This window comes from Gopherus flavomarginatus, chromosome 24 (assembly GCF_025201925.1).
Source record: "Gopherus flavomarginatus isolate rGopFla2 chromosome 24, rGopFla2.mat.asm, whole genome shotgun sequence".
In the NCBI taxonomy this organism is placed as follows: domain Eukaryota; kingdom Metazoa; phylum Chordata; order Testudines; family Testudinidae; genus Gopherus; species Gopherus flavomarginatus.
The window spans coordinates 2,007,026-2,033,478 of NC_066640.1; the positions used below are offsets into that span (position 1 = coordinate 2,007,026).

Below are 26,453 nucleotides of genomic sequence, written 5' to 3' on the forward strand. Positions count from 1 at the left end.
TTCCAGGCCCGGCTCAGTGTCTCTCACTGCACTGGCTCCCCACCCAGCTACTGCCGCTCCCACATACGTCCCACACAGACCTGCGCCCACCTGTGTCGTCCGACAGTCACAGCCTGTTCCACACGCGGCTCTCCACAGTTCCTTGGGCTTCTCTCCAGCTCCCCGCTGACTTGTGGATGTTGCTTCAGCTTCCAGTCAGAGCCCAGAAACTTCCTGGCTCAGGACCTTTCCCCTTACTTGGCCTAAGACCATAAGAACGACCGTACCGGGTCAGACCAAAGGTCCATCTAGCCCAGTATCTGTCTACCGACAGTGGCCAATGCCAGGTGCCCCAGAGGGAGTGAACCTAACAGGCAATGATCAAGTGATCTCTCTCCTGCCATCCATCTCGATCCTCTGATGAACAGAGACTAGAGACACCATTCTTTACCCTTCCTGGCTAATAGCCATTTATGGACTTAGCCATCATGAATTTATCCAGTTCCCTTTTAAACATTGTTATAATCCCAGCCTTCACAACCTCCTCAGATAAGGAGTTCCACAAGTTGACTGTGCGCTGTGTGAAGAAGAACTTCCTTTTATTTGTTTTAAACTTGCTACCTATTAATTTCATTTGGTGACCCCTAGTTCTTGTATTATGGGAATAAGTAAATAACTTTTCCTTATCCACTTTCTCCACATCACTCATGATTTTATATACCTCTATCATATCCCCCCTTAGTCTCCTCTTTTCCAAGCTGAAGAGGCCTAGCCTCTTTAATCTTTCCTCATATGGGACCCTCTCCAAACCCCTAATCATTTTAGTTGCCCTTTTCTAGTGCTAGAATATCTTTTTTGAGGTGAGGAAACCACATCTGTACACCGTATTCGAGATGTTGGCATACCATGTATTTATATAAGGGCAATAATATATTCTCAGTCTTATTCTCTATCCCCTTTTTAATTATTCCTAACATCCTGTTTGCTTTTTTGACCACCTCTGCACACTGCGTGGACATCTTCAGAGAACTATCCACGATGACACCAAGATCTTTTTCCTGACTCGTTGTAGCTAAATTAGCCCCCATCATATTGTATGTATAGTTGGGGTTTTTTTTCCAATATGCATTACTTTACCTTTATCCACATTACATTTCATTTGCCATTTTGTTGCCCAATCACTTAGTTTTGTGAGATCTTTTTGAAGTTCTTCACAATCTGCTTTGGTCTTAACTATCTTGAGTAGTTTAGTATCATCTGCAAACTTTGCCACCTCACTGTTTACCCCTTTCTCCAGATCACTTATGAATAAATTGAATAGGTCTGGTCCTAGGACTGACCCTTGGGGAACACCACTAGTTACCCCTCTCCATTCTGAGAATTTACCATTTATTCCTACCCTTTGTTCCCTGTCTTTTAACCAGTTCTCAATCCATGAAAGGACCTTCCCTTTTATCCCATGACAGCTTAATTTACGTAAGAGCCATTGGTGAGGGACCTTGTTAAAGGCTTTCTGGACATCTAAGTACACTATGTCCACTGGATCCCCCTTGTCTACATGTTTGTTGACCCCATCAAAGAACTCTAATAGATCAGTAAGACACGATTTCCCTTTACAGAAACCACGTTGACTATTGCTTAACAGTTTGTGTTTTTCTATGTGTCTGACAATTTTATTCTTAACTATTGTTTCGACTAATCTGCCCGGTACTGACGTTAGACTTACCGTCTGTAATTGCCGGGATCACCTCTAGAGCCCTTTTTAAATATTGGCGTTACATTAGCTAACTTCCAGTCACTGGGTACCGAAGCCGATTTAAAGGACAGGTTACAAACCTTAGTTAATAGTTCCGCAACTTCATATTTGAGTTCTGTCAGAACTCTTGGGTGAATGCCATCTGGTCCCGGTGACTTGTTAATGTTGAGTTTATCAATTAATTCCAAAACCTCCTCTAGTGACACTTCAATCTGTGACAGTTCCTCAGATTTGTCACCTACAAAAGCGGGCTCAGGTTTGGGAATCTCCCTAACATCCTCAGCCGTGAAGACTGAAGCAAAGAATCCATTTAGCTTCTCCGCAATAACTTGATCATCTTTAAGTGCTCGTTTTGTATCTCGATCGTTAAGGGGCCCCACTGGTTGTTTAGCAGGCTTCCTGCTTTGATGTACTTAAAAAAACATTTTGTTATTACCTTTGGAGTCTTTGGCTAGCCGGTCTTCAAACTCCTCTTTGGCTTTTCTTATTACACTGCTGCACTTACGCTGGCAGTGTTTGTGCTCCTTTCTATTTGCCTCACTAGGATTTGACTTCCACTTTTTAAAGGAAGTCTTTTTGTCTCTCACTGCTTCTTTTACATGGTTGTTAAGCCACGGTGGCTCTTTTTTAGTTCTTTTACTGTGTTTCTTAATTTGGGGTATACATTGAAGTTGGACCTCTATTATGGTGTCTTTAAAAAGGGCCCATGCAACTTGCAGGGATTTCACTTTAGTCACTGTACCTTTTAACTTCTGTTTAACTAACCCCCTCATTTTTGCATAGTTCCCTCTTTTGAAATTAAATGCCACAGTGTTGGGCTGTTGAGGTGTTCTTCCCCCCACAAGGATATTGAATGCTATTGTATTATGGTCACTATTTCCAAGCGGTCCTGCTATAGTTACCTCTTGGACCAGCTCCTGCGCTCCACACAGGATTAAATCTAGAGTTGCCTCTCCCCTTGTGGGTTCCCGTACCAGCTGCTCCAAGAAGCAGTCATTTAAAGTATCGAGAAATTTTATCTCTGCATTTTGTCCTGAAGTGAAATGTTCCCAGTCAATATGGGGATAATTGAAATCCCCCGCTATTATTGGGTTCTTAATTTTGATAGCCTCTCTGATTTCCCTTAGCATTTCATCATCACTATTACTGTCCTGGTCAGGTGGTCGATAATAGATCCCTAATGTTATATTTTTATTAGAGCATGAAATTTCTATCCGCAGCGATTCTATGAAACATGTGGATTCGCTTAAGATTTTTACTTCATTTGAATCTACATTTTCTTTCACATATAGTGCCACTCCCCCCCCGCATGACCTGTTCTGTCCTTCCGATATATTTTGTACCCTGGAATGATTGTGCCCCATTGATTGCTCTCAGTCCACCAGGTTTCTGTGATGTCTATTATATCAATATCCTCCTTTTTCACAAGGCACTCTAGTTCACCCATCTTATTATTTAGACTTCTAGCATTTGTGTACAAGCACTTTAAAAACTTGTCCCTATTTATTTGTCTGCTTTTCTGATGTGCCAGGCCTGGGGAAAGGGCTGGGCAGAGGAGAGGGGGCTGCAGTGTAACTCCAACACTCAGAGTGTGACACTACCAGGGCTGGCTCTAGGCACCAGCAAACCAAGCATGTGCTTGGGGCAGCACAATTTCAGGGGTGACATTCCGGAGGGGTTTTTTTGTGTTTTGTTTTGCTTCAGCAGTTGCTGTCCTCCCACCACTTTATTTTTTTTTGTGCTTGGGACGGCAAAAAACCTAGAGCCGGCCCTGGACACTCCTAGCACTGTTGGTCAGTGAGGCTTCTCGGGAGAGCAAGGGCTTCCCTGTCTGTCCCTGTGGATGGGAAGGTTAGCTTAGGGCGAGGGCCCACCCTGAGCTGTTACCTGTTTGTTCTGGGAGTGCCCCCACTGGGCTGAGCCCTCTCCAGCTGTACAAGGGTCTGGCACTACAAGAGGACAGAGGAAAGGGATTCTGATACACAGGTAAACAAGGGTTCCTGCCAGTGGCACAGCAGCGGTGAGTCTCTAAGGTTATATGGGTACTCTGCAGCTGGGAGGTGGGACTCCCAGCATGGGCAGACGGACTCATGGTAGCTCGAGCAGAGCTAGTGCACTAAAAATAGCAATATAGACTGTCGTGTATTGTACACAGTAGGGAGCAGGCTGCTACCAGCAGGTCAGGCTCCTGTCCCAGATACAGACTGGCTGCAGAGCTTTCTTGCAGAGACATAAACACCAGAGCGTTCACTGTAAGATCCTGTAATGCTCTGCTGGGTATGGATTGTTCTTTCTGAGGAACGTGCTGTAGATGTCATAGAATCATAGAATATGAGGGTTGGAAGGGACCTCCAACCCCTTGCTCAAAGCAGGACCAATCCCAACTAAATCATCCCAGCCAGGGCTTTGTCAAGCCTGACCTTAAAAACCTCTAAGGAAGGAGATTCCACCACTTCCCTAGGGAACCCATTCCAGTGCTTCACCACCCTCCTAGTGAAAAAGTGTTTCCTAATATCCAACCTAAAACTCCCCCACTGCAACTTGAGACCATTACGCCTTGTTCTGTCATCTGCTACCACTGAGAACAATAATTCATCCTCTTTGGAACCCCCTTTCAGGTAGTTGAAAGCAGCTGTCAAATCCCCCCTCACTCTTCTCTTCTGCAGACTAAACAATCCCAGTTCCCTCAGCCTCTCCTCAGAAGTCATGTGCTCCAGCCCCCTAATCATTTTTGTTGCCTTCTGCTGGACTCTTTCCAATTTCTCCACATCCTTCTTGTAGTTTGGGGCCCAAAACTAGACGCAATACTCCAGATGAGGCCTCACCAATATCGAATAGAGGGGAATGAGCACATCCCTCGATCTGCTGGCAATGCCCCTACTTATACAGCCCAAAATGCTTTTAGCCTTCTTGGCAACAACGGCACACTGTTGACTCATATCCAGCTTCTCATTCACTGTAACCCCTAGGTCCTTTTCTGCAGAACTGCTTCCTAGCCATTTGGTCCCTAGTCTGTAGCAGTGCATGGGATTTTTCCATCCTAAGTGCTGGACTCTGCACTTGTCCTTGTTGAACCTCATCAGGTTTCTTTGGCCCAGTCCTCTAATTTGTCTAGATCCCTCTGTATCCTATCCCTACCCTCCAGTGTGTCTACAACTTCTTCCAGTTTAGTGTCATCTGCAAACTTGCTGACAGTGCAGTCCATGCCATCCTCCAGATCATTAATGAAGATATTGAACAAAACTGGTCCCAGGACCGACCCTTGGGGCACTCCGCATGATGCCGGCTGCCAACTAGACATGGAGCCATTGATCACTACCTGTTGCGCTTGACGATCTAGCCAGTTTTCTATCCACCTTATAGTCCATTCATCCAGCCCATACTTCTTTAACTTGCCAGCAAGAATACTGTGGGAGACCATATCAAAAGTTTTGCTAAAGTCAAGAAATAACACGTCCACTGCTTTCCTCTCATCCACAGAGTCAATTATCTCATCATAGAAGGCAATTAGGTTAGTCAGGCATGTCAGTGGTTTCTTTTGAACTCTCCACTGTCACTGTCATTCACAAATGATCTAGGCACTGAATTTTTTTTCGTCACAACAGTTGGAATTGTCCATCCTTTTTCTCCATCCAATTTGACACAGACGCTGTTCCCAGGTTCTAGATCCTTCTGTTCTCTAATGAGCGAAGTCTGTTGTAAAAGTGTTCATGAGATCTTTTTGCCTTTTTATCCGATTTAGCTACTCTCTTCAAGTCTGGCCACTTTGGAAATAGATTCTTTTCCAAAGTTGGAACAGCAGTTCTGAGTTGTCTCCCTAACAGAAGTTGTGCTGGACTGTATCCAGTAGTTGCTATTGGTGTTGATCTGTAGCTCAGAAGAGCAAGGAATGGATCTTGCTGCTGTAGGACTTTGTTGGCTCTCTCAGCCTTTCCATTGACTTGTGGGTAATGTGGACTGCTAGTAATGTGATCAAAATCATATTTCATTTGGAATGACTTAAGTGGATCTCCTTTCAAAAGTCCACTAATATCAAAGCCTCCATTGAGTTCTTCCACCTTTATCACTAGGCCCATCCTGGCTGCCATGCTGTGGCAGAGAAGATCATTGGTCTTTGATCACATGCACTCTGAATGCAAAGCTTTGGTCTTTGTAAGCTGTTTCTGTGGTAAATTGACCCATGCAGTTCAGAATACCTCCAGAGCTAGTCAAAGCTGTGTCCAGTGACTTCAGCTCTGGAAGGGGTTGGCGGTGATTGTAAGTCCCTTCTGAGATGGTTGTGACGTCAGCTCCTCAATCAGTTTTAATGTCAATTGTCTTTCCATGAATGTTCAGTTTCATTTTCCAGGCAGGGTCTGTGTGATCACACGTGATAGATCCCAGAAACAATGGCTCTTGATTGTCTGTAATATGAGTCTACTCCCTGGCTGCTTTGATGCAGCAAACAGCTGCAAAATGCCCATAGTTTGTGCATGTATTACACCTTGCGCCTCTGGCTAGCCATACATCCTCTTTTGGGTTATGTCTTTCTCCACACACTCCACACTGAAATTTGTCCCTCTTAGCCTGGAGTTTTATCAAAGAATTATAGGGTTAGAAGGAACCACAAGGGTCATCAAGTCTAACCTCCTACCAAGATGCAGGATTTGTTGTGTCTAAACCATCAAATACTCCAGTGTCTGTTTACAGCTTCTAAGTTAGCGTCAGTGTAACGTGCTTGGATGCTCTGCAAGAACGAGGCCCACACACACTGTGAGTTACTTGGCTTTAATGAAGGTAAAGTGACACATTTGCAACAGGGACCCTGGGCGTTGCTGTCACTTTGGCGGGGAACCCAGCACCGAAGCTCAGCTCGGCCTGGGTCGGAGTCCAAAAGCGGGACCGGGAGCATACAGCTATATATACACAATACAAAAGCAACTCATACATATGCAACAAGGGACTTCCCACAAACTATGCCGGCCCTTTGGCCTAAGGCCATACAAACTGGTTTCAACCAGTTAAAAGCAAGTTATAACTGGCATGCCGTGTCCTACAATGACCGGCCACTTAGCAAGCAGGGGCTTTCCACAAGGCCGCCGAGAAAGCAGAGATACCCTAGCTAGGCCGTGACACAGTCTTCCGCAGTCCCCTACAGTCAGTTTTCAAATTGCTCCTGCCTTTTGTCCTGTTGTTTGACTAGTTCAGACTGCTTTGCTATCTGGATAGCCGTGACTAGGGCTAAATCTTTCTTCAGTTGTAGCTCCTGTGAAAGGTTTTTATCTGTGAACCCAACAACCAGCCTGTCTCTGACATTTTCGTGTTTTGCTTTCCCAAAATCACAGTTTTCAGCCAATGCATGGAGAGCTCTTATAAAACATTCAACATTTTCTCCTGGTTCTTGAATTCTCTGGTGAGAAAATGCTCTTTCATAAACCACATTTCTCAAAGGTATAAAAATATGCATCAAACACAGCCAGAACAGTTTCATGGTCAGCTTTGTGACTGTCTTCAATACATTCAAAGGATTTCAAGTTGTGCTGCGGCCTGCTTCCCCATAGCATAAATTAAAGCAAATACCTGAATATCTCCAGTGTCTTTATACAGCTTTGTAGCGATTTGAAATCTTGCAAAATACTGCCTCCAGTCTGTTCATTGTGTAAGTTTGGCAACGCTGAAGGTCTCTGAGGCACTGAAGAGTGGCATGTTGATAAGATCCTCCAACCTGTGTTGCTTTGTTCCTGCTGTTTGTTCTCCTCTGGCACTAGTTTACTTCTGACTTCATGTGATGTGCTTCTTCTGTGTGGTATATTGCAAGGCTGCAGCTAGCAGGTCAAGCTTCTGTATCAGATAGAGACTGACTACTCAGCATCCTTCTGAGAGAGAGAGACGCCAGATTTGTTCATTATAAGATCCTTTAATGCTCTCCCAGGTATGGCTGAGGTTAGCTTAGCCTGTGCATTTTACACACAGTGCCATCTAGTGACTGAACAGTGTAATACAGTTTAGCATTCCATTACATAGACCAGGGGTAAGCAACGTATGGCACGCATAGCGGCACACAAGCTGATTTTCAGGGGCACTCACACTGCCCGGGTCCTGGCCACCGGTCCAGGAGGCTCTGCATTTTAATTTAAATTTAAATGAAACTTCTTAAACATTTTAAAAACCTTATTTACTTTAATACAACAATAGTTCATTTATATATTATAGATGTATAGAAAGAGACCTTCTAAAAACTTTAAAATGTATTACTGGCACATGAAACCTTAAATTAGAGTGAATAAATGAAGACTCGGCACACCACTTATGAAAGGTTGCCGACCCCTGACATAGACATTGCGGCACAGGTGGTCGCTTGGGCTGGCGTCTGAGGTCAGAGCTGGAGGATAAGGCCAGGTGGGCTTGGACTCAGCCAGCTAGCTCAAGCTGCCTCCCACCCCGCGATGTCCATGCTGTTATTTTTAGCACACTGCTCGATCTGAGCTTACGTGAGTCTGTCTACCCACACTGGAAATCCCACCTCCCAGCTGCAGTGTGAACATACCCAAAGAGGAACTTCCATGCAGGTTGGCTCAGGGAGGTCGCACCAGGCCGAGGGCTCACAGAAGCAGACGTGGAGGGGCTGGAGATTCCAGGCTAGAGTGGACAAAGCACTAGATATGTCCTGCAGGGAACAATCCTGGCCCAGCTCCCCAGAGGTTGTGCATAGGGTCTGCCCCTGACATGACTCTGAGATGCTAGGCTGGCCTATCTGACACTGGCTCGGCCCACCGTCATCCCCCAAGCTGCAGAGAAGACCTGTACATAACACTCCATCCACAGCCAGTTATGGGCCCTGAATACAGACATGTCAAGCAACACTTCTACCTGCTGCAAGCCCAGGTGTCCTCTTCCACCACTGTCTCACCCTCCCTTGTCGCGGCTGGCGCTGGCACCGTCCCCATCACTGCACTCCTCTCTTTCTTTGCTCAGACACCCGCCAGGGATTCTGCTTCACTGAAGTGCTGCAGACCATGTGCCAGGTGTCCTCCACCAACCGCAATCCGGTCACCAAGTCTGAGTGCTGCTGCAATGGTGCCCGCGGCTGGGGGACCCAGTGTGAGCTCTGCCCACTCCCAGGAACCACCCAGCACAAAAAGATGTGTCCACATGGGCCTGGGTACACCACTGATGGGCAAGGTACGTGCCAGGCTGCTCAGTGCCTGCAGGATGGGGGCAGGCAGATGTAATACACATGCACCGGGTAAATGGCCAGGCATGGCCACACAGGTGGCGCTGCGCCCCACATGGCATCTGCTAGCCCTTGGTGTCCATGTTAGCGTGGGCAGTCCCTGGAATGAGTGCGCAGCAGCACCTCTCCCTTGTATATGCTCTGCCAGTGCCATGCCAGTGCAGTGTCTGCTCCCACAGGGCACCCAGGGTCCCAAATCAGCCTACAAGGGATGGGTGCAGGCTGGGTGAACCAGCTGGAGCAGGCTGCACCCTCAAAGGGCAGGCACTGTGTGTGCACTCCTCTGGTGAGAGCAGGATTGATCCCCCCAGGGCACAGCCCTCAGAGCTCCCCCTGGGGTGGAGCAACTGCACACGGCCCCTGCCCAGTGCAGAGGCTGAACCCCTCCACCATAGCAGGCAGAGGCTGGGTGCCCTGGCGCATTGCATTGACGAGTCCCTCCCTCCTCCAGACATCGATGAGTGCAAGGTGCTGCCCAGCCTCTGCAGAAATGGACAGTGCATCAACAGCATCGGCTCCTTCCGCTGCCACTGCAAACTGGGCTACACCACCGACATCACCAGCACAGCCTGCGTGGGTGAGTCCGACACGGCACCTCCTGGCCTTCCCAGTGTCCAGAGAGCATCCCCTGGGCTGTGACCTGCAGCTCTCCTGTCCGCCTGCCATGCAGCTGCAATTACAGGGGCTGTCCCCAACCCTCTGCAGCATGGGGCACTGCCCCACACTCCCCAGCACAAACAATCTGCCCAGATTAGTCTCTGGGCCACATTCCTATTAACCCATAGTCTCTGGGCCATGTTCCAATCTCAGTCAGATGCTGGTTAACACCATAGTTTCTGGGCCACGTTCCTGTCTCGGTAACACACTGATTAACCCCATTGTCTCTGGGCCACTGGTTAACCCCATAGTCTCCAGGCCATGTTTCTGTCTCAGTCACATGCTGGTTAACCCCATAGTCTCCGGGCCATGTTCCTATCTCGGTCACACTCTGGTTAACCTTGTCATTTCCATGCCAGGCACACACACACACACACAAACACACACTGTTTTTGCCTCTTTTATCACAAGCACAGAGCGTTGCCCAAATGCAGGGAATAAATTCAAGAGCCTGAGGCCCTCCACAGAGAATGCTGTCACCAGCAGCCATGTACTCAGATCTAGGGGCTGCTCTCCAATGTGCCCCTGACCAACCCTGTCGATTGAGCTGACATCTTGGCAGGCCAGCACCCAGAGGCTTTCCTAGACCAAGCCAGCCCCCAGGATTGCAGCAAGAAAGAAATGGGACAGCCATTGCAGCAATGCTCCCCCATAGCACCGAGAAGACATGGAGAGCCCTGGGCACACAAGTGGCATGCCTTGCAGTGGGCACTCTGCTGCAGATCCCTTTCACTGATCCACCCCACTGGAGGTGCTCCCCACTCCCAGCTTGGGGTCCCTTCCCAGCATACCCCAGCAAGGTGCCTAGGTGAGGAGTCTCCGTCACCTGCTCTCTTCATGGAGCAGGAGATGGGAAGTGCCTAGCGTGGGCCCTGGTGCAATGAGTCCTCCGGTCACTGCAAACCCAGCCTGCTATCCATGTGTCAGTGGGCTGCGCCTGTCCAAGTCAGGCCCTTCGGCATGAGGTTATCACACCCCCCTGACACCAGAGCACTCGCTGTGAGCATGTCTCACTCCCCTGGCAAAGGGACAGGAAGGCGTCACTAATTGTAGTTCGAAGGTACCAGGCACCAAGTGACCTCCACTGCCCATTGTTGTCAGGGTGGGGGGTGTGTTCTTCTGGGCTGAGTCACCAGGCCCCAGGTAGGAAACAGTTGGTTAAGCAGGAAGTCCCATTTGATAAGAGTCCTCGTGTTCACCCAGCTCAGCCCAGCCATGCTCCTGCTGACTTGCCCTGTTTCTCTTGAGTCTAGATCTGGATGAGTGTAACCAGTCTCCTAAGCCATGTAACTTCATCTGCAAGAACACAGAGGGCAGCTACCAGTGCTCCTGCCCCAGGGGGTACATCCTCCAGGAGGACGGAAAGACCTGCAAAGGTACCAGCCCAAGGACAGGAGGCAGCAGAGGCCCTGCCCTGCCTCTGCCTGTGCTGCAGCGCAGGCTGCACAACCATTGCTTGGGTTTGAGGGGAGCCGTGTCCCTGGGATCATGCTCTCTGCTGTCATTCAGCTTCCAGGCCCAAGTGCAGTGACACAAGGACATGCAGTGGAGTGTGTGTGGCTGAACTCCCAGCCCCATCGACATCAATGGGATCAGAATTTCACCCTCTTTCCTGGCTCCTCAGCAATATTCTGCTGAATAAACAAGTACCTGGAGCTCCCAGGCCCTGTGCTGCCTCCCCGACAGTGTGCAAGCTCCTGAGCCAACTACTACAACTGTACAGCATCTGTGTTGCTCTCAGGCCCCTGGGGCTGACAGCTAGACCTCACCCTTCACTGTCTGCTCTCCTGGGGCCCGTGCCTTACACAAAGGTGCACACGCCTGCATCCCTGGGGCACCAGGCCACACTCAGCTCTCACTCAGCACCATAGCTATTGCTGCCAATAAAGCGTCTGGTGTGCTGGGCTTAGTTAGTGTTAGTGGCTGTGTCCGTCTCTCGGATACTGGGGCATCTCGCTGGGGGCGTGCATGCCCTGCAGGAGCTCTGGGAAGGGGAGACCAGGGTCATGCAGCTAGTGGAAAAGATTTCCATGAAGCAGTGAACAATTTCATTGTCTTCTACATGTCTTGATACATGCTTCTGCAAGTAGGGCCAGGGCACAAGGGCCAGGGCAGGGTTGAGCATGAGGCACAGATTGCCACAGGTGTGTTCCCTACGCAAGGTCCAGTCCTGGTTCAGTTCCTGCCTCTCTGGCCTGCCCTGGGGCAGTGTGGCTCTGCACAGTCCTGGCTGCCTGGTACAGAGCGGCTCAGAGGACCCCTGTTGTTCAGTATAGTAACATGAGTGCGAGACGGTCAGGGCTAACTATCGGCACGTGGGCTTGTGCTTGTTGCCTTAGACTTGGATGAATGCTCCACCAAGCAGCACAATTGCCAGTTCCTGTGTGTGAATGTCATCGGCGGGTTCAACTGTAAATGCCCCCCTGGATTCACTCAGCACCACTCCTCCTGCATCGGTGAGTAACGTGAGCTCTAGCAAGCCCCACCCACCGCTGCCACCAGCAGCACCCTGGAGAGAAATGCTGCTTTCAGCCCCCTGCTCTGACTGCAGGGTCTGGACCACCACCAAGAGGTAAAGCCATTTTAGATTTGGTACTGGTGAGTAGTGAGAACCTCACAACATATAATATATGGAGATATACCTCTCTCATAGAGCTGGAAGGGACCCTGAAAGGTCATTGAGTCCAGCCCCCTGCCTTCACTAGCAGGACCAAGTACTGATTTTGCCCCAGATCCCTAAGTTGCCCCCTCAAGGGCTGACCTCACAAACCTGAGTTTAGCAGGCCAATGCTCAAACCACTGAGCTAGCCCTCTCCTCCTGATTTTAGGGAACAACCTTGGTTCAAGTGATCATGAGCTAATTCAGTTTAAACTAAATGGAAGGCTAAACAAATATAAATCTGCAGCTAGGGGCCTTGATTTCAAAAGGGCAAACTTTAAAAAGTGAAGGGAATTAGTTAGGGAAGTGAACTGGATCGAAGAATTCAAGAATCTGAATGTGTAGGAGGTTTGGAATTATTTTAAGTCAAAGTTGCAGAAACTATTTGGCACCTGCATCTCAACCACAGGGAAAAATTCATAGAGAAGGATTTCAGACCAAGCTAGATGAACAAGCATCTCAAACAGGTGATTAATAGAAAGCAGAAAGCCTACAAGGTGGAAAATGAGATGGATCAGCAAGGAAAGCTACCTCTTGGCGGTCAGAAATTGTAGGGGTAAAGTGAGAACTGCCAAGAGCCAAGCAGAATGGACCTTGCAAAGGGAATTAAAACCAATAGTAAAAGGTTTTATAGCAATATAAATAAATAAAAAAAAGCCAAGGAAAGAAGAAGTGGGACCGCTAAGCACTGAGGATGGAGTGGAGATTAAAGATAATCTAGGCATGGCCCAACACCTAAATGGATACTTTGCCTCAGTTTTAAATAGGAGTAATGAGGAGCTGAGGGACAGTGGCAGGGTGGGTAATGGAAATTAGGATACGGAAGTAGAAATTACCACATCCAAGGTGGAATTCAAACTCAAACAACTTAATGGGACTAAATCGGGGGGCCCAAATAATCTCCGTCCAAGAATATAAAAGGAATTCACACATGAAATTGCAAGCCCGATAGGAAGGGTTTTTAATGAATGTCTAAACTCAGGGGTCATACCCTATGACTGGAGAATTGCTAATATAGTTCCTATTTTTTAAAAAAGTGATTCGGGAAACTATAGGCCTGTTAGTTTGTCCTCGACTGTATGCAAAGTCTTGGAACAAATTGTGAAAGAGAAAGAAGTTATGGACATAGAGGTTAACGGTAATTGGGGTAACATACAACATGGTTTTACAAAAGGTAGTTTGTGTCAGACCAACTTGATCTCCTTCTTTGTGAAGATAACTGAGTTTTTAGAGAAAGGAAATGCAGTGGATCTAACCCATCTGGATTCCAGTAAGGCATTTGGTACACATGGAAAACTTATTAGTTAAATTGAAGAAGATGGGGATCAATATGAAAATTGAAAGGTGGATAAGGAATTGGTTAAAAGGAAGACTGGCTAAAGGGGTCATAGGGAAAGGTGAACTCTCAGGCTGGAGGGAGGTTCCTCAGGGATTGGCCTTGGGACCAATCTTATTTAACATTTTTCTTAACGACATTGCCACAAAAAGTGGGACTGCGCTAATAAAAACTGCAGATGACACAAAGTTGGGGGGTATTGTCAATGCGGAGGAGGGCCAGAATATCAAGAAGATCTGGATGACCTTGAAAACTGGAGTAATAGAAATGGCATGAAATTGAATAGTGCAAAGTGCAAGGTGATGCACTTAGGAACAAAGGCTGAGGGGAGATATGATCACTCTATAAATACATTTGAAGGATGCTCGCTCAGGAAGGGAGAGGAGTTGTTTAAGTTAAGTGCCAGTGTGGATACAAAAATAAGTGGATATAAACTGACCATCAACAAGTTTAGGCTTGAAATTAGACAAAAGTTTCTAACCATCAGAGGAGCAAAGTTCTGGAACAGACTTCCAAGGGGAGCAGTGGGGTACAAATAACCTAACTGGCTTCAAGATTGAGCTTTGTAAGTTTATGGCGGGGATGGTATAATATGAGTACCCACAATGACATGTAGCCAGTCTGCAACTGTTAGCAGCAAATATCTCCAATGGCTGGTGATGGGACACTAGATGGGGAGGGCTGTGAGTTACTGCAGAGAATTCTTTCCCAGGTGTCTGGCTGCTGGGTCTTGTGAAAATGTTCAGGGTTGAACTGATTACCATGTTTGGGGTCAGGAAGGAATTTTCCCACGGATCAGATTGGCAGAGATCGGGGGGGGCGGGGGAGGGTCACCTTCCTCTGCAGCCAGGTCACTTGCAGATTTAAATTAGTGTAAATGATGAATTCTCTGTAACTGGAAGTCTTTAAATCAAGATTTGAGGATGTCAGTGACTCAGCCAGAGGTTAGGGGTCTATTGCAGGAGTGGGAAGGTAAGGTTCTATGGCCTGTGATGTGCAGGAGTCAGACTAAATGATCATAATGGTCCCTTCTGACCTTGAAGTCTATGAGTCTATGTGTATTTCTGCTGCTCTTTAGAGAATTGCTGCAAACTGTGCCCTTTTCCTGCCACTCTTTTCCTCAAGTCTGTTGTCTCTGTTCCTCGCTATGGTATTGCAGCAGGTAACATGTGCTGAGACCTCCCTTGGAAAGGGTCTTTAGCTGCCAAGCTCCGGGCCAGTCTGCCATACAAAGCAATTTGTGTTTTACAGACAATAACGAGTGTACAGCCCAGCCCACGCTGTGTGGAGCCAAAGGCCAGTGTCAGAACACGCCAGGCAGCTATAACTGTGAATGCCAGAAAGGATTCTCCCTGGACAGCTCTGGTATCAACTGTGAAGGTAAGTGTTTGTCGCCAAGCATGCCCTGTATGGAAGTGTTCCAAGTCCACTTGTCATTCCTGAAGCAGGTCTAAGTACAGCCAGTGATGGCTAACCTGGTTTTTCAGATGCTTGTCAGTGCAAACAGTGTGGCACCCTTCGATCTCTGACCTGTGACGAGAGGGTAGCAGAGATCACTCTGCAGCCAGGAGAAAAGCTGGCTCTGCGCCTGTCATTAACATGCAGGTGCAGGGAGTTACTGCCAGCAGCCCAGGCAGCCCCAGGACTCAGATGATGAAAGCTGAGGGTCAGGCCAGTCCTTTCTGGCCATGAGTTCAATGAAGCATAAGAAGACCATACGCATCTAACCTAGTATCCTATCTTCCGGCAGTGGCCAATGCCAGGTGCTTCATAGGGAATGAACAGAACAGGGCAATTATCAAATGATCCATCCCCAGCATCCAGTCCCAGCTTCAGGCAGTCAGAGGCTAGGGAAAGCTAGAGCATAGGCTTGCATAGCTGACCATCTTGGCTAATAGCCATTGATGGACCTGTCCTCCATGAACTTATCTAGGTTTTTTTTGAACCCTGTTATACTTTTGGCCTTCACAACATCCTCTGGCAACGAGTTTCACAGGTTGACTTGGTGTTGTGTGAAATAGTACTTCTTTTTGTTTGTTTTAAACCTGCAGGCTTTTAATTTCATTGGCTGACCCCTGGTTCTTATGTTATGTGAAGGGGTAAATAACACTTCTTTAGTCACTTTCTCCACACCTGTTATGATTTTATAGCGCTTTATCTTATCCCCCCTTAGTCGTCTCTTTTCCATGTCTTTTTAATCTCACCTCATGCAGAAGCCATTCCATACCCCTAATCGTTTTTGTTGCCCTTCTCTGAACCTTTTCCAATTCCAATATATATTTTTCAAGATGGGGCAACCACATCTGCACACAGTATTTAAGATGTGGGCATACCATGGATTTATATAGAGGCAATGTGATATTTTCTCTTATCTATCTCTTTCTTAATGATTCCCAACATTCTGTTAGATTTTTGGATTGTTGCTGCACATTGAGTGGATGTTTTCAGAGAACTATCCACAATGACTCCAAGATCTCTTTCTTGAGTGGTAACAGCTAATTTAGACCCCATCATTTTATAGGTATAGTTGTGATTAGTTTTTCCGATGTGCATTACTTTGCATTTATCAACTCTGAATTTCATCTGCCATTTTGTTGCCCAGTCACCCAGTTTTGCGAGATACCTTTGTAGCTCTTTGCAGTCTGCCTGGGACTTAACTATCTTGAGTAATGTTGTATCATCTGCAAATGTTGCCACCTCACTGTTTACTCCTTTTTCCAGTTCATTTATGAATATGTTGAATAGGACGGGGCCCAGTACAGACCCCTGGGGGACATCACTATTTACCTTGCTCCAATCAGAAAACTGACCATTTCTTTCTATCCTTTGTTTCCTATCTTTTAACCAGTTGCTGATCCATGAGAGAACTTTCCCTCTTGCCCCATGCCAGCTTACTTTGTCAAAAGCTTCCTAAAAGTGCAAGTGCACTATATTCACTGGATCTCCCTTGTTCACATGCTTGTTGACACCCTCAGAGAATTCTAATAGATTGATGAGGCATGATTTCCCCTTATAAAAGCCATGTTGATTCTTCCCCAACATATCATGCTCATCTATGTGTCTGATAATTCTGTTCTTGACTACAGTTTCAACCAGTTTGTCTAGTATTGAAGTCAGACTTACCAGTCTGTAATTGCCAGGATAGACTTTGGAGCCTTGTTTAAAAATCGAGGTCACATCAGCTATCTGCCAGTCATCTGGTATAGAGGCTGGTTTAACCTAATGACTTGTGCAATTTTATATCTGAGTTCGTTCGGAACTCTTGGGTGAATACCGTCTGGTCCTGGTGACTTATTACTGTTGAATTTATCAATTTGTTCCAAACCCTCTTCTACTGACACCTCCGTCTGGGACAGTTCCTCATATTTGTTACCTAACAAGAATGACTCAGGTGTGGGAATCTCCCTCACATCCTGTACAATGAAGACCAATGCAAAGAATTCATTTAGCTTCTCTTGAATGGCCTTGTCTTCCTTGAGTGCTCCTTTAGACCTTGATTGTCCAGTGGCCGCACTGATTGTTTGGCAGGCTTCCTGATTCTAATGTACTTATACATTCTTTGTGTCTTTTGCTGGTTGTTCTTCAAATTCTTGTTTAGCCTGCCTGATTATACTTTTACACTTGACTTGCCAGAGTTTATTCTCTTTGTTTTCCTCACTAGGATCTGACTTGCAATTTTTAAAGGGGACTTTTTTGCCTCTAACTGCATCTTTTGCTCTGTTGTTTAGTCATGTGGCACTTTTGGGGTCCTCTTACTACATATTTTTAATTTGGAGTGTACATTTAATTTGTGCCTCTAGTATGGTGCTTTTAAATAGTTTCCATGCAGCTTGCAGGCACTTCACTCTTGTGACTGTACCTTTTTATTTCTGTTTAACTAGCTTCCTCTTTTTTCTGTCTCTGCCCTTTCTGAAGTTGAATGCTACAGTGATGGATTTCTTTGGTTTTTTGTCCCCGACAGGGATATTAAATTTAATTACAGTATGGTTGCTAAGTGGTTCAGCTATAGTCACCTCTTGGACCAGATCCTGTGCTCCACTTAGAGCTAAATCAAGAATTACCTCTCCCTTTGTGGGTTCCAAGACTAACTGCTCCAAGAAGCAGTCATTTAAAGTGTCAAGAAACTTTATCTCTGAATGCCTTCCTGAGGTGATATGTGTCTAGTGTGACGTGTCCAAATCCCCCATTATTACTGAGATTTCTATTTTTATAGCCTCTAATTTCCCAGAGCAGTTCACAATCACCATCACCATCCTGGTCAGGTGGTCAGCAGTATATTCTTACTGCTGTACTTTTATTATTTAAGCAGGGAATGTCTATCTAGAGATATTCTATGATACAGTTTGATTCATTTAAGATTGTTACTATATTTGACTCAATCCTTTCTTTCATATTGTGACCAAGGTGCCAGGGAGGCCACTTTGAGGTTACTTAGTTAGGGCAAACTGCAAAGAATGGGGCAGAGAATCCCCAAAGCTGGTGGATATTCTAATACTTAGATTTACCAAGTCAGCGCAAAACAGCTTCTACAATACCTTACTGGTAGCACAGAAGCCAACGACATAGTTCCCTTATAGCAACCCAGCCTTGGGCTTCCACCCAGACACTCAAGTTTAATATGATGAGGATTACTGAAAATCTTATTCACCATATAAGAAAGTTCTACTAATCCCAAAGGATTGGACGCATTACCTTCCAAGCTAATGAATATTACAGATCTTAACCAAATGCATGCCAATTCTTATTAACTAAAATTTATTACCTCGGGCCAGGCAAAACCTGCCACACAGAGCGCTTCTGAGAGTGGAGAAGAGAAGCCAGTATTCAACCCAGGCAACAAGAAGCAAGCCACTAACCCCACGCCCGCTAGAGAAGCAGTCACTTCTCACTGCCACAAGAATAGGGGACACACATCAGAGCCACAAACCCCTCGAGAGCGAACTAAGGCAGACCAATGGGACCTGAAGTATGGCCAAAGGCAGCCAGTGAGGGGATTCCAGGGGCTCAGGACCCGCAACAGAGACAGTCCACTCCTGCCCCGGCTCAATCCTCACTAACCCCTGGGACCAAGCGCGAGATTAGAGTCTGACCCTCACTGCCCCACCACCCCATCGTGGTGCTGGCAGGGGCCGAGTCCTCTGCTGGGCAGGGGGGATGAGCCCTCCCTCCTCCAGAACAACGAGTCAGAGGGAGCCCAGTCTGCCCAGAGAGGAGCAGTGGCAGGACTTCACCAGACAGCTCGTGTGGTGGCCCATGGCCCTGTCTCCAAGGAGGATGGGCCCACAGCATGGGGACAGGACAATAGGGCTGGGCCTTAGGCACCAGACCTGTTGGCTGTCCCTGTGGGGCAGGAAGGGGTGAGCAGCAAAGTCGCCAAGACTCAGGCCCCAGATCACAAAGGCCAATCATGACTTTGCCGCAATTGCTTTAAAGTCAGAGTCGTTAGTGACCAGGGATCTCGTGGGGGTGCAGCCAGAGAAGCTGGTCCCATTGAGCCCTCCTGAGAGCCCCTTCAAGCAGGTGCTCTGTGTCCATGCATTGCTGGTCTCCAGGCTTTGCTGCCAGGCTGCAGGAGCTGACAGGAGGCGTCTCACGGGCACTCTGTGTCTGTGCATTGCTGCTCTCTGGGCTCTGCTGCTGGGCTGCGGGAGCTGACGGGAGGCGTCTCACGGGCACTCTGTGTCTGTGCATTGCCGCTCTCTGGGCTCTGCTGCTGGGCTGCAGGAGCTGCCAGGAGGTGTCTGACAGGCGCTCTGTGTCTGTGCATTGCCGCTCTCTGGGCTCTGCTGCTGGAGCTGACAGGAGGTATGTGACAGGCCCTCTGTGCTGTTTGTGCCATTAGATGTGGATGAGTGCAACGGGAACCATCGCTGCCAGCATGGCTGTCAGAATGTCCTTGGAGGCTACCGCTGTGGCTGTCCTCAGGGCTATGTGCAGCATTACCAGTGGAACCAGTGTGTGGGTGAGTGTGGGATTGGGAGTGTGGGAGGGGGGCTCCCGTGTGGAGCAGCAGTGACTTCTCTGTATTTGTCATTAACCCGGGGACCTTGGGTTTGCTGCAGACCCTGTGCTGGGCACCAGGCCGCCCTCGGGGAGCAGAGAGACAAGCGCTCTGTGTTTGGTACACAGCCCACGCTGGGCCAGTCTGCCTGCACACTCACCTAAAGCCAGGGGCTGAGCGAGTTCCTGCTGCTCTCACCACAGATGCCAGTAGAAACTCTGGCTGCTTGTAACGGGGCAGGACTCACCCCTGCGGCGCCTCCTGCTGGTGTCCTGGGAATTAGCTCTTTTCCCAGCTCCGGAGTGCCCTCTGCAGGCCGATGTCCTGCTTGCTGCTGGCCCCCGTGTCCCTCCCAGGAACCAGTGCCCCTTGTCTTTGGGGTGCTGGCCCCTGGCAATATCCCCACAGTCTCAGGGTCTCCCCACCCAGGGGAACCCCCAACCCTCTATCCCCACCTTGCTTCAGTCATGGGCTACTGCCAGTCACCATCTAGCCTCTGCTCACTAGGGCAGATTGCAGCATAAAAGCCACTCATCATAGGCAAGGAGGAGTTGGACCTGCTGCCTCTGCCTACCCATGGGGTACCCCCTGCAACCCCAATATCTAACTGGCCTTCCACTAGGCCGCAGCCTGGAGGGGTTTCCAGGGTGGAGCTCCCCAGCTCCCTTGGCCTTCCCTCAGCCCTGCTCCACTCCGGGTCCCTTCTCTCAGCTCTCTGCAGCCAGGTCCCTCCCTCTCAAAGCTAGAGAGAGTCTCTCTCTGGCTTCTGGCCCCAGCCCTCTTATAAGCGCCAGCTGGGCCCTGATTGCACTGGCTGCAGCTGTGGCTGCTCTGCCCTCTCCCAGGCTGCTTTCAGCCCTTCCAGGCAGGAGCGGGGTGACCACCCCGCTACACTGCTCCACATTCCTGACAGCAGATCAGCCCGTTAGGCACCTAAGGGAGGGGCCAGGCCCCCTGTAGGAAGATGTTGTCCTTCACCTTCTCCTTTTCCTGGTGACTGAAGAGCTGGGGCAGGTAGCCCAGCTGCCAGTGTTTGGCCAAGGGGCTCAGCCGGGTGCTTGTTAATCTCACTGGCAGAGGATAGAGGCAGCGGGGAGCTGGAGCAGTGACCATTAGCAGGGTCTCCCACCCACAGCCATCCCCTTCTGTTGGGCTCCAGGAGCCTGAGCCCTTTGCTCTGTCCTGGTTCCAGATGAAAACGAGTGCTCCAGCCCCTCTGCCTGCGGCTCCGCCTCCTGCTACAACACTCTGGGCAGCTTCAAGTGCGTCTGTCCGTCTGGCTTCGACTTCGACCAGGCCTTCGGCGGGTGCCAGGATGTGGACGAGTGCTCAGCCGGTGGCAGCCCCTGCAGCTACGGCTGCTCCAACACCGATGGGGGCTACCTGTGCGGCTGCCCTGGGGGATACTTCCGAGCTGGACAAGGGTGAGCAGATGAGGCTGCTCCATTTCCTAGGCAGGCACTGACCCCCGGGCTCACGCTAGCTCTGTGCCAGAGCCCTCCCCCGCAGCAGTCGGAGCTCAGACGTATCCTGTGAGTGTCTGTGCAGTCCCACAGACACACCCGCTTGTGCGCTCACACTCCCAGGTGCATGCTCGTGCAGGGACACCCATGTGCGCTCCTGCTCCCCGGCATGCTCAGTCATGCACAGCTGCCCACATGTGCACACACACACAGACCCGGATGCTTGCCTGGGTTCTTCCAGTGCTGCCCAGGATGGGGTTCTGTGTCTGTGTACCCCGTCTGAGTGCCCCAGCAGAGGGGAGCACATCCCATTAACCCTCTCCTCACTGAAACCCAGGCTCCTTGTTGCAGCATATCCATACATTGTGCTGCACACTGCACACCCCACCCACCACCTGGCAGACACAGGTACAGCCCTGGGTGTGTGCCCGGTCCCACCTCATAGGCCTTGGCACTAGAGAGTGCCATGTGTTATGGGGGTTCTGAGTGAATCCTGTCCCACTGTTTACTCCTCTGGCCCCAGGCACTGTATTTCTGGACTCAGCTTCGGCAAAGGCTCCTACCTGCCTGCCCCTCCAGAGGAGGATGAGGAGAACCTGCTCTCCCCCGAGACCTGCTATGAGTGCAAGATAAATGGCTACCCCAAGCGAGGCCGGCAGCGCCGCAGCATCAACAGGACTGAGGAGCACCAGGTAATGCACGGCCCTCCAGACAGCTCGAGGCAAGCTGAGAGCCAGGCCCACGCACTGTCTGGGAGAGAGCTGTGTGGCATCACCAGCCCAGCACCACTGAGACAGTCACAGAATGGACCTCTGTCCAGAGAGACCCACCCCATCGGCCTTCCCTGTGCCTTGTGACTCAGTGCCTCAGTGAATTCAGAACCCCAGGAGAGAGGGAGGGCTGTCCCCATTGGCTGGGAGGCTGCTGAGTCCCCACAGTATGGGGTATTATCTGGGACCAAACCATGCACCCCCCTGACATATTCACAGGGGAGACAGGGACCCGGCCACCATCACAGACCCTGTGTCCTCAGTGCTGCACAAACACTTGTGCACCCCTTCTGTCCCTCAGCTCAGCCATCTGCCGAGCCCCCCTCACCCAGTCAGACCAGGGCTACTGGAGTCAAACCCTGAGTGCAGGCTTTGGTGACACTCCCAGGCACCATCGGAGACAGCCCTGCACCAGTGCATGGGCACACATCTGTACACTTCATTCAGATCAAGGAGCATTTTAGTTTGTATCCCTCTTCAATAATAAACAACATTGGGACAGCCTGCCAGGGTCCAAGTGAATTCTCTGTCCCCTGGCAGGCCGTCTCTGTCTGAAAGCACTGGGGGGCTGGATGCAGCAATCCGAGGGGAGGGTCTTTGTCCTGTGTGATATGCAGGGAGTCAGAGGCGATGGTCTAATGGTCCCTTCTAGCTGTGAACACCTGCCTCGCCAGGTAGCGTTTCAGCACGACAGGGACATTTCTTCACTTTATTGCGTGGGTTGCATGTACCCCAAGCCACAGGGCAGTGCCAAGCGGGCACAGTCAGAACCTTTGCTGGCCAGCAGAGCAGAGCCAGGAGTTACTGGCCTGGGTCAGCCACCCAGGGGAGTCCGGCAAAGCAGGAAGAAAAACTAAGTCTGAGAAATGTTTTGGCAATAGAAGCAGCTGCCCTGGGAGCACGTGGGTTCCCCAATGCTGGAATAGGGTTGCCAACTTTCTACTCGCACAAAACCAAACACCCTTGCCCTGCCCCTCCTCCAAGGTCCCACCCCTGCCCTGCTGCTTCTCTGAGGACCCGCTCCTGCTCCTCCATCCCCCCTCCCTCTGTTAAGTATCAGAGAGGTAGCCGTGTTAGTCTGGATCTGTAAAAGCAGCAAAGAGTCCTGTGGCACCTTATAGACTAACAGACGTTTTGGAGCATGAGCTTTCGTGGGTGAATACCCACTTCGTCAGATGCGTGTAGTGGAAATTTCCAGGGGCAGGTATATATATGCAGGCAAGCTAGAGATAATGAGGTAGTTCAGTCAGGGAGGATGAGGCCCTGTTCTAGCAGTTGAGGTGTGAAAACCAAGGGAGGAGAAACTGGTTTTGTAATTGGCAAGCCATTCACAGTCTTTGTTTAATCCTGAGCTGATGGTGTCAAATTTGCAGATGAACTGAAGCTCAGCAGTTTCTCTTTGAAGTCTGGTCCTAAAGTTTTTTTGCTGCAGGATGGCCACCTTAAGGTCTGCTATAGTGTGGCCAGGGAGGTTGAAGTGTTCTCCTACAGGTTTTTGTATATTGCCATTCCTAATATCTGATTTGTGTCCGTTTATCCTTTTCCGTAGCGACTGTCCAGTTTGGCCGATGTACATAGCAGAGGGGCATTGCTGGCATATGATGGCGTATATTACATTGGTGGACGTGCAGGTGAATGAACCGGTGATGGTGTGGCTGATCTGGTTAGGTCCTGTGATGGTGTCGCTGGTGTAGATATGTGGGCAGAGTTGGCATCGAGGTTTGTTGCATGGATTGGTTCCTGAGCTAGAGTTACTATGGTGCGATGTGCAGTTACTGGTGAGAATGTGTTTCAGGTTGGCAGGTTGCCTGTGGGCAAGGACTGGCCTGCCACCCAAGGCCTGTGAAGGTGTGGGATCATTGTCCAGGATGGGTTGTAGGTCCCTGATGATGCGTTGGAGAGGTTTTAGCTGGGGACTGTATGTGATGGCCAGTGGAGTCCTGTTGGTTTCTTTCTTGGGTTTGTCTTGCAGTAGAAGGCTTCTGGGTACACGTCTGGCTCTGTTGATCTGTTTCCTTATTTCCTCGTGCTGGTACTGTAGTTTTGAGAATGCTTGGTGGAGATTTTGTAGGTGTTGGTCTCTGTCTGAGGGGTTAGAGCAGATGCGTTTGTACCTCAGTGCTTAGCTGTAGACAATGGATCGTGTGATGTGCCCGGGATGGAAGCTGGAGGCATGAAGGTAGGCATAGCGGTCGGTAGGTTTCCCCTCTGTTGCTACTCTTCCCACCCTCACTCACTTGCTCATTTTCACTGGGCTGGCTCAGTGAATTGGGATGCAGGAGGGGGGAGGTCTCTGGCTAGGGGTGTGGCTCTGACATGGGGCCAGAAATGAGGAGCTCAGAGTATGGGAGGGGGCTGTCAGCTGAGGCAGGGGGTTAGGGTGTGGGAGGGGCGAGGGCTCTGGCTGGGGGTGCGGACTCTGGTGTGGGGCTGGGGATGAGGGGTTTGGGGTGGAAGAGGGGGCTCCGGGCTGAGGCTGAATGGCTCGGAGTGTGGGAGGGGGTTCTGGGCTGAGGCAGGGGGTTGGGGCACTGAGGGGTGAGGGTTTTGGCTGGGGGTGTGGGGTCTGGGGTGGGGTTGGGGATAAGGGGTTTGGAATGCAGGAGGGTGCTCTGGGCTGGGACCGAGGGGTTCAGTGGGCGAGAGGGGATCAGGATTGGGGGTCAGGGGTGCTGGCTCCAGGTGGCGCTTACCTCAAGCAGCTCCTGGAAGCAGCGGCATGTCCCCCCTCCGGCTCCACGGTTCCTGGCCAATGAAATCTGCAGAGCTGGCGCTTGGGGCGTGGGCAGCATGCAGAGCTCTCTGGCTTCCCCTACACGTAGAAGCCAGAGGGGGGACATGCTGCTGCTTCCAGGAGTCACACGGAGCCGGGGCAGGCAGGGAGCCTGCCTTAGCCCTGCTGCGCCACCAACCGGACTTTTAACGGCCAGGGTCCCTTTTCGACTGGACGTTCCAGTCAAAAACTGTACACCTGGCAACCCTACATGGGAACCACTTCTCCGAGCTGCTTTGGGTGCCCTGGGCAGGCTCCCTTCTCACACCCAGGCCTTTCTGGGCCTGGCCAGACTGTCCTTTGTGCCAGTTCATTAAGGTGCCCTGCCTTCTTCTCCCTAGGAGCCCTCAGTGAGTCTGGCCAGCATGGATATTGATGCTCCCCTGTCCATGAGCCTGAACCTCTCGGCCCTGGACCACAAGGAGCACATCCTGGAGCTGCTGCCGGCTGTGGAGCCCCTCAAAAACCATGTGCGCTATGTGGTCTCTCATGGCAACGAGGACGGCTACTTCCGCATCCACCAGAAAGAAGGACTCAGCTACCTGCACCTCGGCCGCAAGAAGATCGTGCCTGGCACCTACCTGCTGGAGATCGTGAGCGTGCCCCTGTATCGCAAAAAGGAACTGCAGAAACTGGAGGCCAAGAACGACCTCAACTACTTGGCAGGGGAGCTTGGCCAAGCACTCAGGATGAGGCTTCAGCTCCAGCTTTACTAGCCACCATGAGAACCAGCCAGCCACCCAGCCAGCCACAGCCCAGTTCTTAGCAGCGCCACCCACACCTGGAAACAAACCCCTTTGCTATCGCCACACCCCTGTGCCATCGCCACACCCCTGTGCCAGCACCTCGCCGGCCACGCTGTCCAACTGCTGGGAAATGTGCCCCTGGACTCAGCACTGGGCCTGGGCAGCTAAGGGCCACTCTGCTTCACAGAGCACCTGTGTTACGCACCAAGCAACCCCCCAAAAGAGCTTGTTAAATCTTCGTCCATGGTTTGAAATCCTGTTGTCTGGAGCTGTGTCTCCCTCTGTGCTCTCATCCCCTGCAATGGGCGGCCCTGTCCTCTTCCCTTAAACATGACACTGTTAGTCTGAGCTGACAAAGATTTTCCCATTGAAACCTCCCTGTCTTCCAAGGCCAGGGGCCGTTCGCCATCCACAAGCTAGGAGATGGGCGGTAGCTGAGGACAGAGCTCAGAAGTGACCTCTAAAGAAGCTGCTGTATTGGTGCCATTTCCCAACGTATCTGGTTTTTCCTTTGCTTCTGCATTGCCATAATGGTGCTCTGGAAAATCCTCCTCAGCCGACACTGGCTGCTCGCTATCTGCCGCGCTCTCTTTTTATATTGTCTTCCATCAGGTCCTGCATTTGTCCTTTTGAATGCCAAAAAAAAGGGTTAATTTGGCCCCACTTGGAGTGAAGGGCCAGTTTGGATTATGCCATGTAACCTCACACTGCAAGCTAGCCAGTCTGAAGGACTGCAGGCTTCTGTTCCAGTTTAAGGCTTCAATACTGCAGTGTTCTGAACATGTGCAATACTAGCTGGTACTGCTGGCACCCTCTCCACAGAGTGGAGTTTGGAAGGGTTGTTCCTACAGCTCCAGCAACTGCAGAGGTTAACGTATGTCCTTCTGTCACCAGCAGGTGCTGAGTAGCGTTGGGGGAGGCGTTCAGTTGTATGCTTTGATTGTGGTTGAACAAACTCAATTGCCACAAGAGATGTAGTGAGTCTTAGCACAGCACAGATAGGCCCTTCCTGCTGGTAGGAATTGGGGGTTATTTGGCCCAGTGGGGGGATCCTGGACGCACTGCTGGGAGTGTTTGCGAGTTCCCCTAGAGGTCCCCCT

General features: G+C 49.9%; 1 protein-coding gene across 1 annotated transcript in view; it reads left to right on the forward strand.

Annotated features, from left to right (window-relative positions):
• FBN3 (fibrillin 3) overlaps positions 1-25,800 on the forward strand; it is a 107,319-nt gene extending 81,519 nt beyond the window's left edge. Inside the window, exons 47-56 of the mRNA XM_050933692.1 lie at positions 8,690-8,896; positions 9,400-9,525; positions 10,859-10,981; positions 11,945-12,061; positions 14,852-14,980; positions 19,443-19,562; positions 20,794-21,025; positions 21,588-21,756; positions 22,375-22,377; positions 24,949-25,800. Of these exons, the coding sequence (XP_050789649.1) occupies positions 8,690-8,896; positions 9,400-9,525; positions 10,859-10,981; positions 11,945-12,061; positions 14,852-14,980; positions 19,443-19,562; positions 20,794-21,025; positions 21,588-21,756; positions 22,375-22,377; positions 24,949-25,323 (1,601 nt within the window). The 3' untranslated portion in view covers positions 25,324-25,800. The remainder of the gene's footprint in view (positions 1-8,689; positions 8,897-9,399; positions 9,526-10,858; positions 10,982-11,944; positions 12,062-14,851; positions 14,981-19,442; positions 19,563-20,793; positions 21,026-21,587; positions 21,757-22,374; positions 22,378-24,948) is intronic.
• The last annotated feature ends 653 nt before the right edge of the window (positions 25,801-26,453 follow it).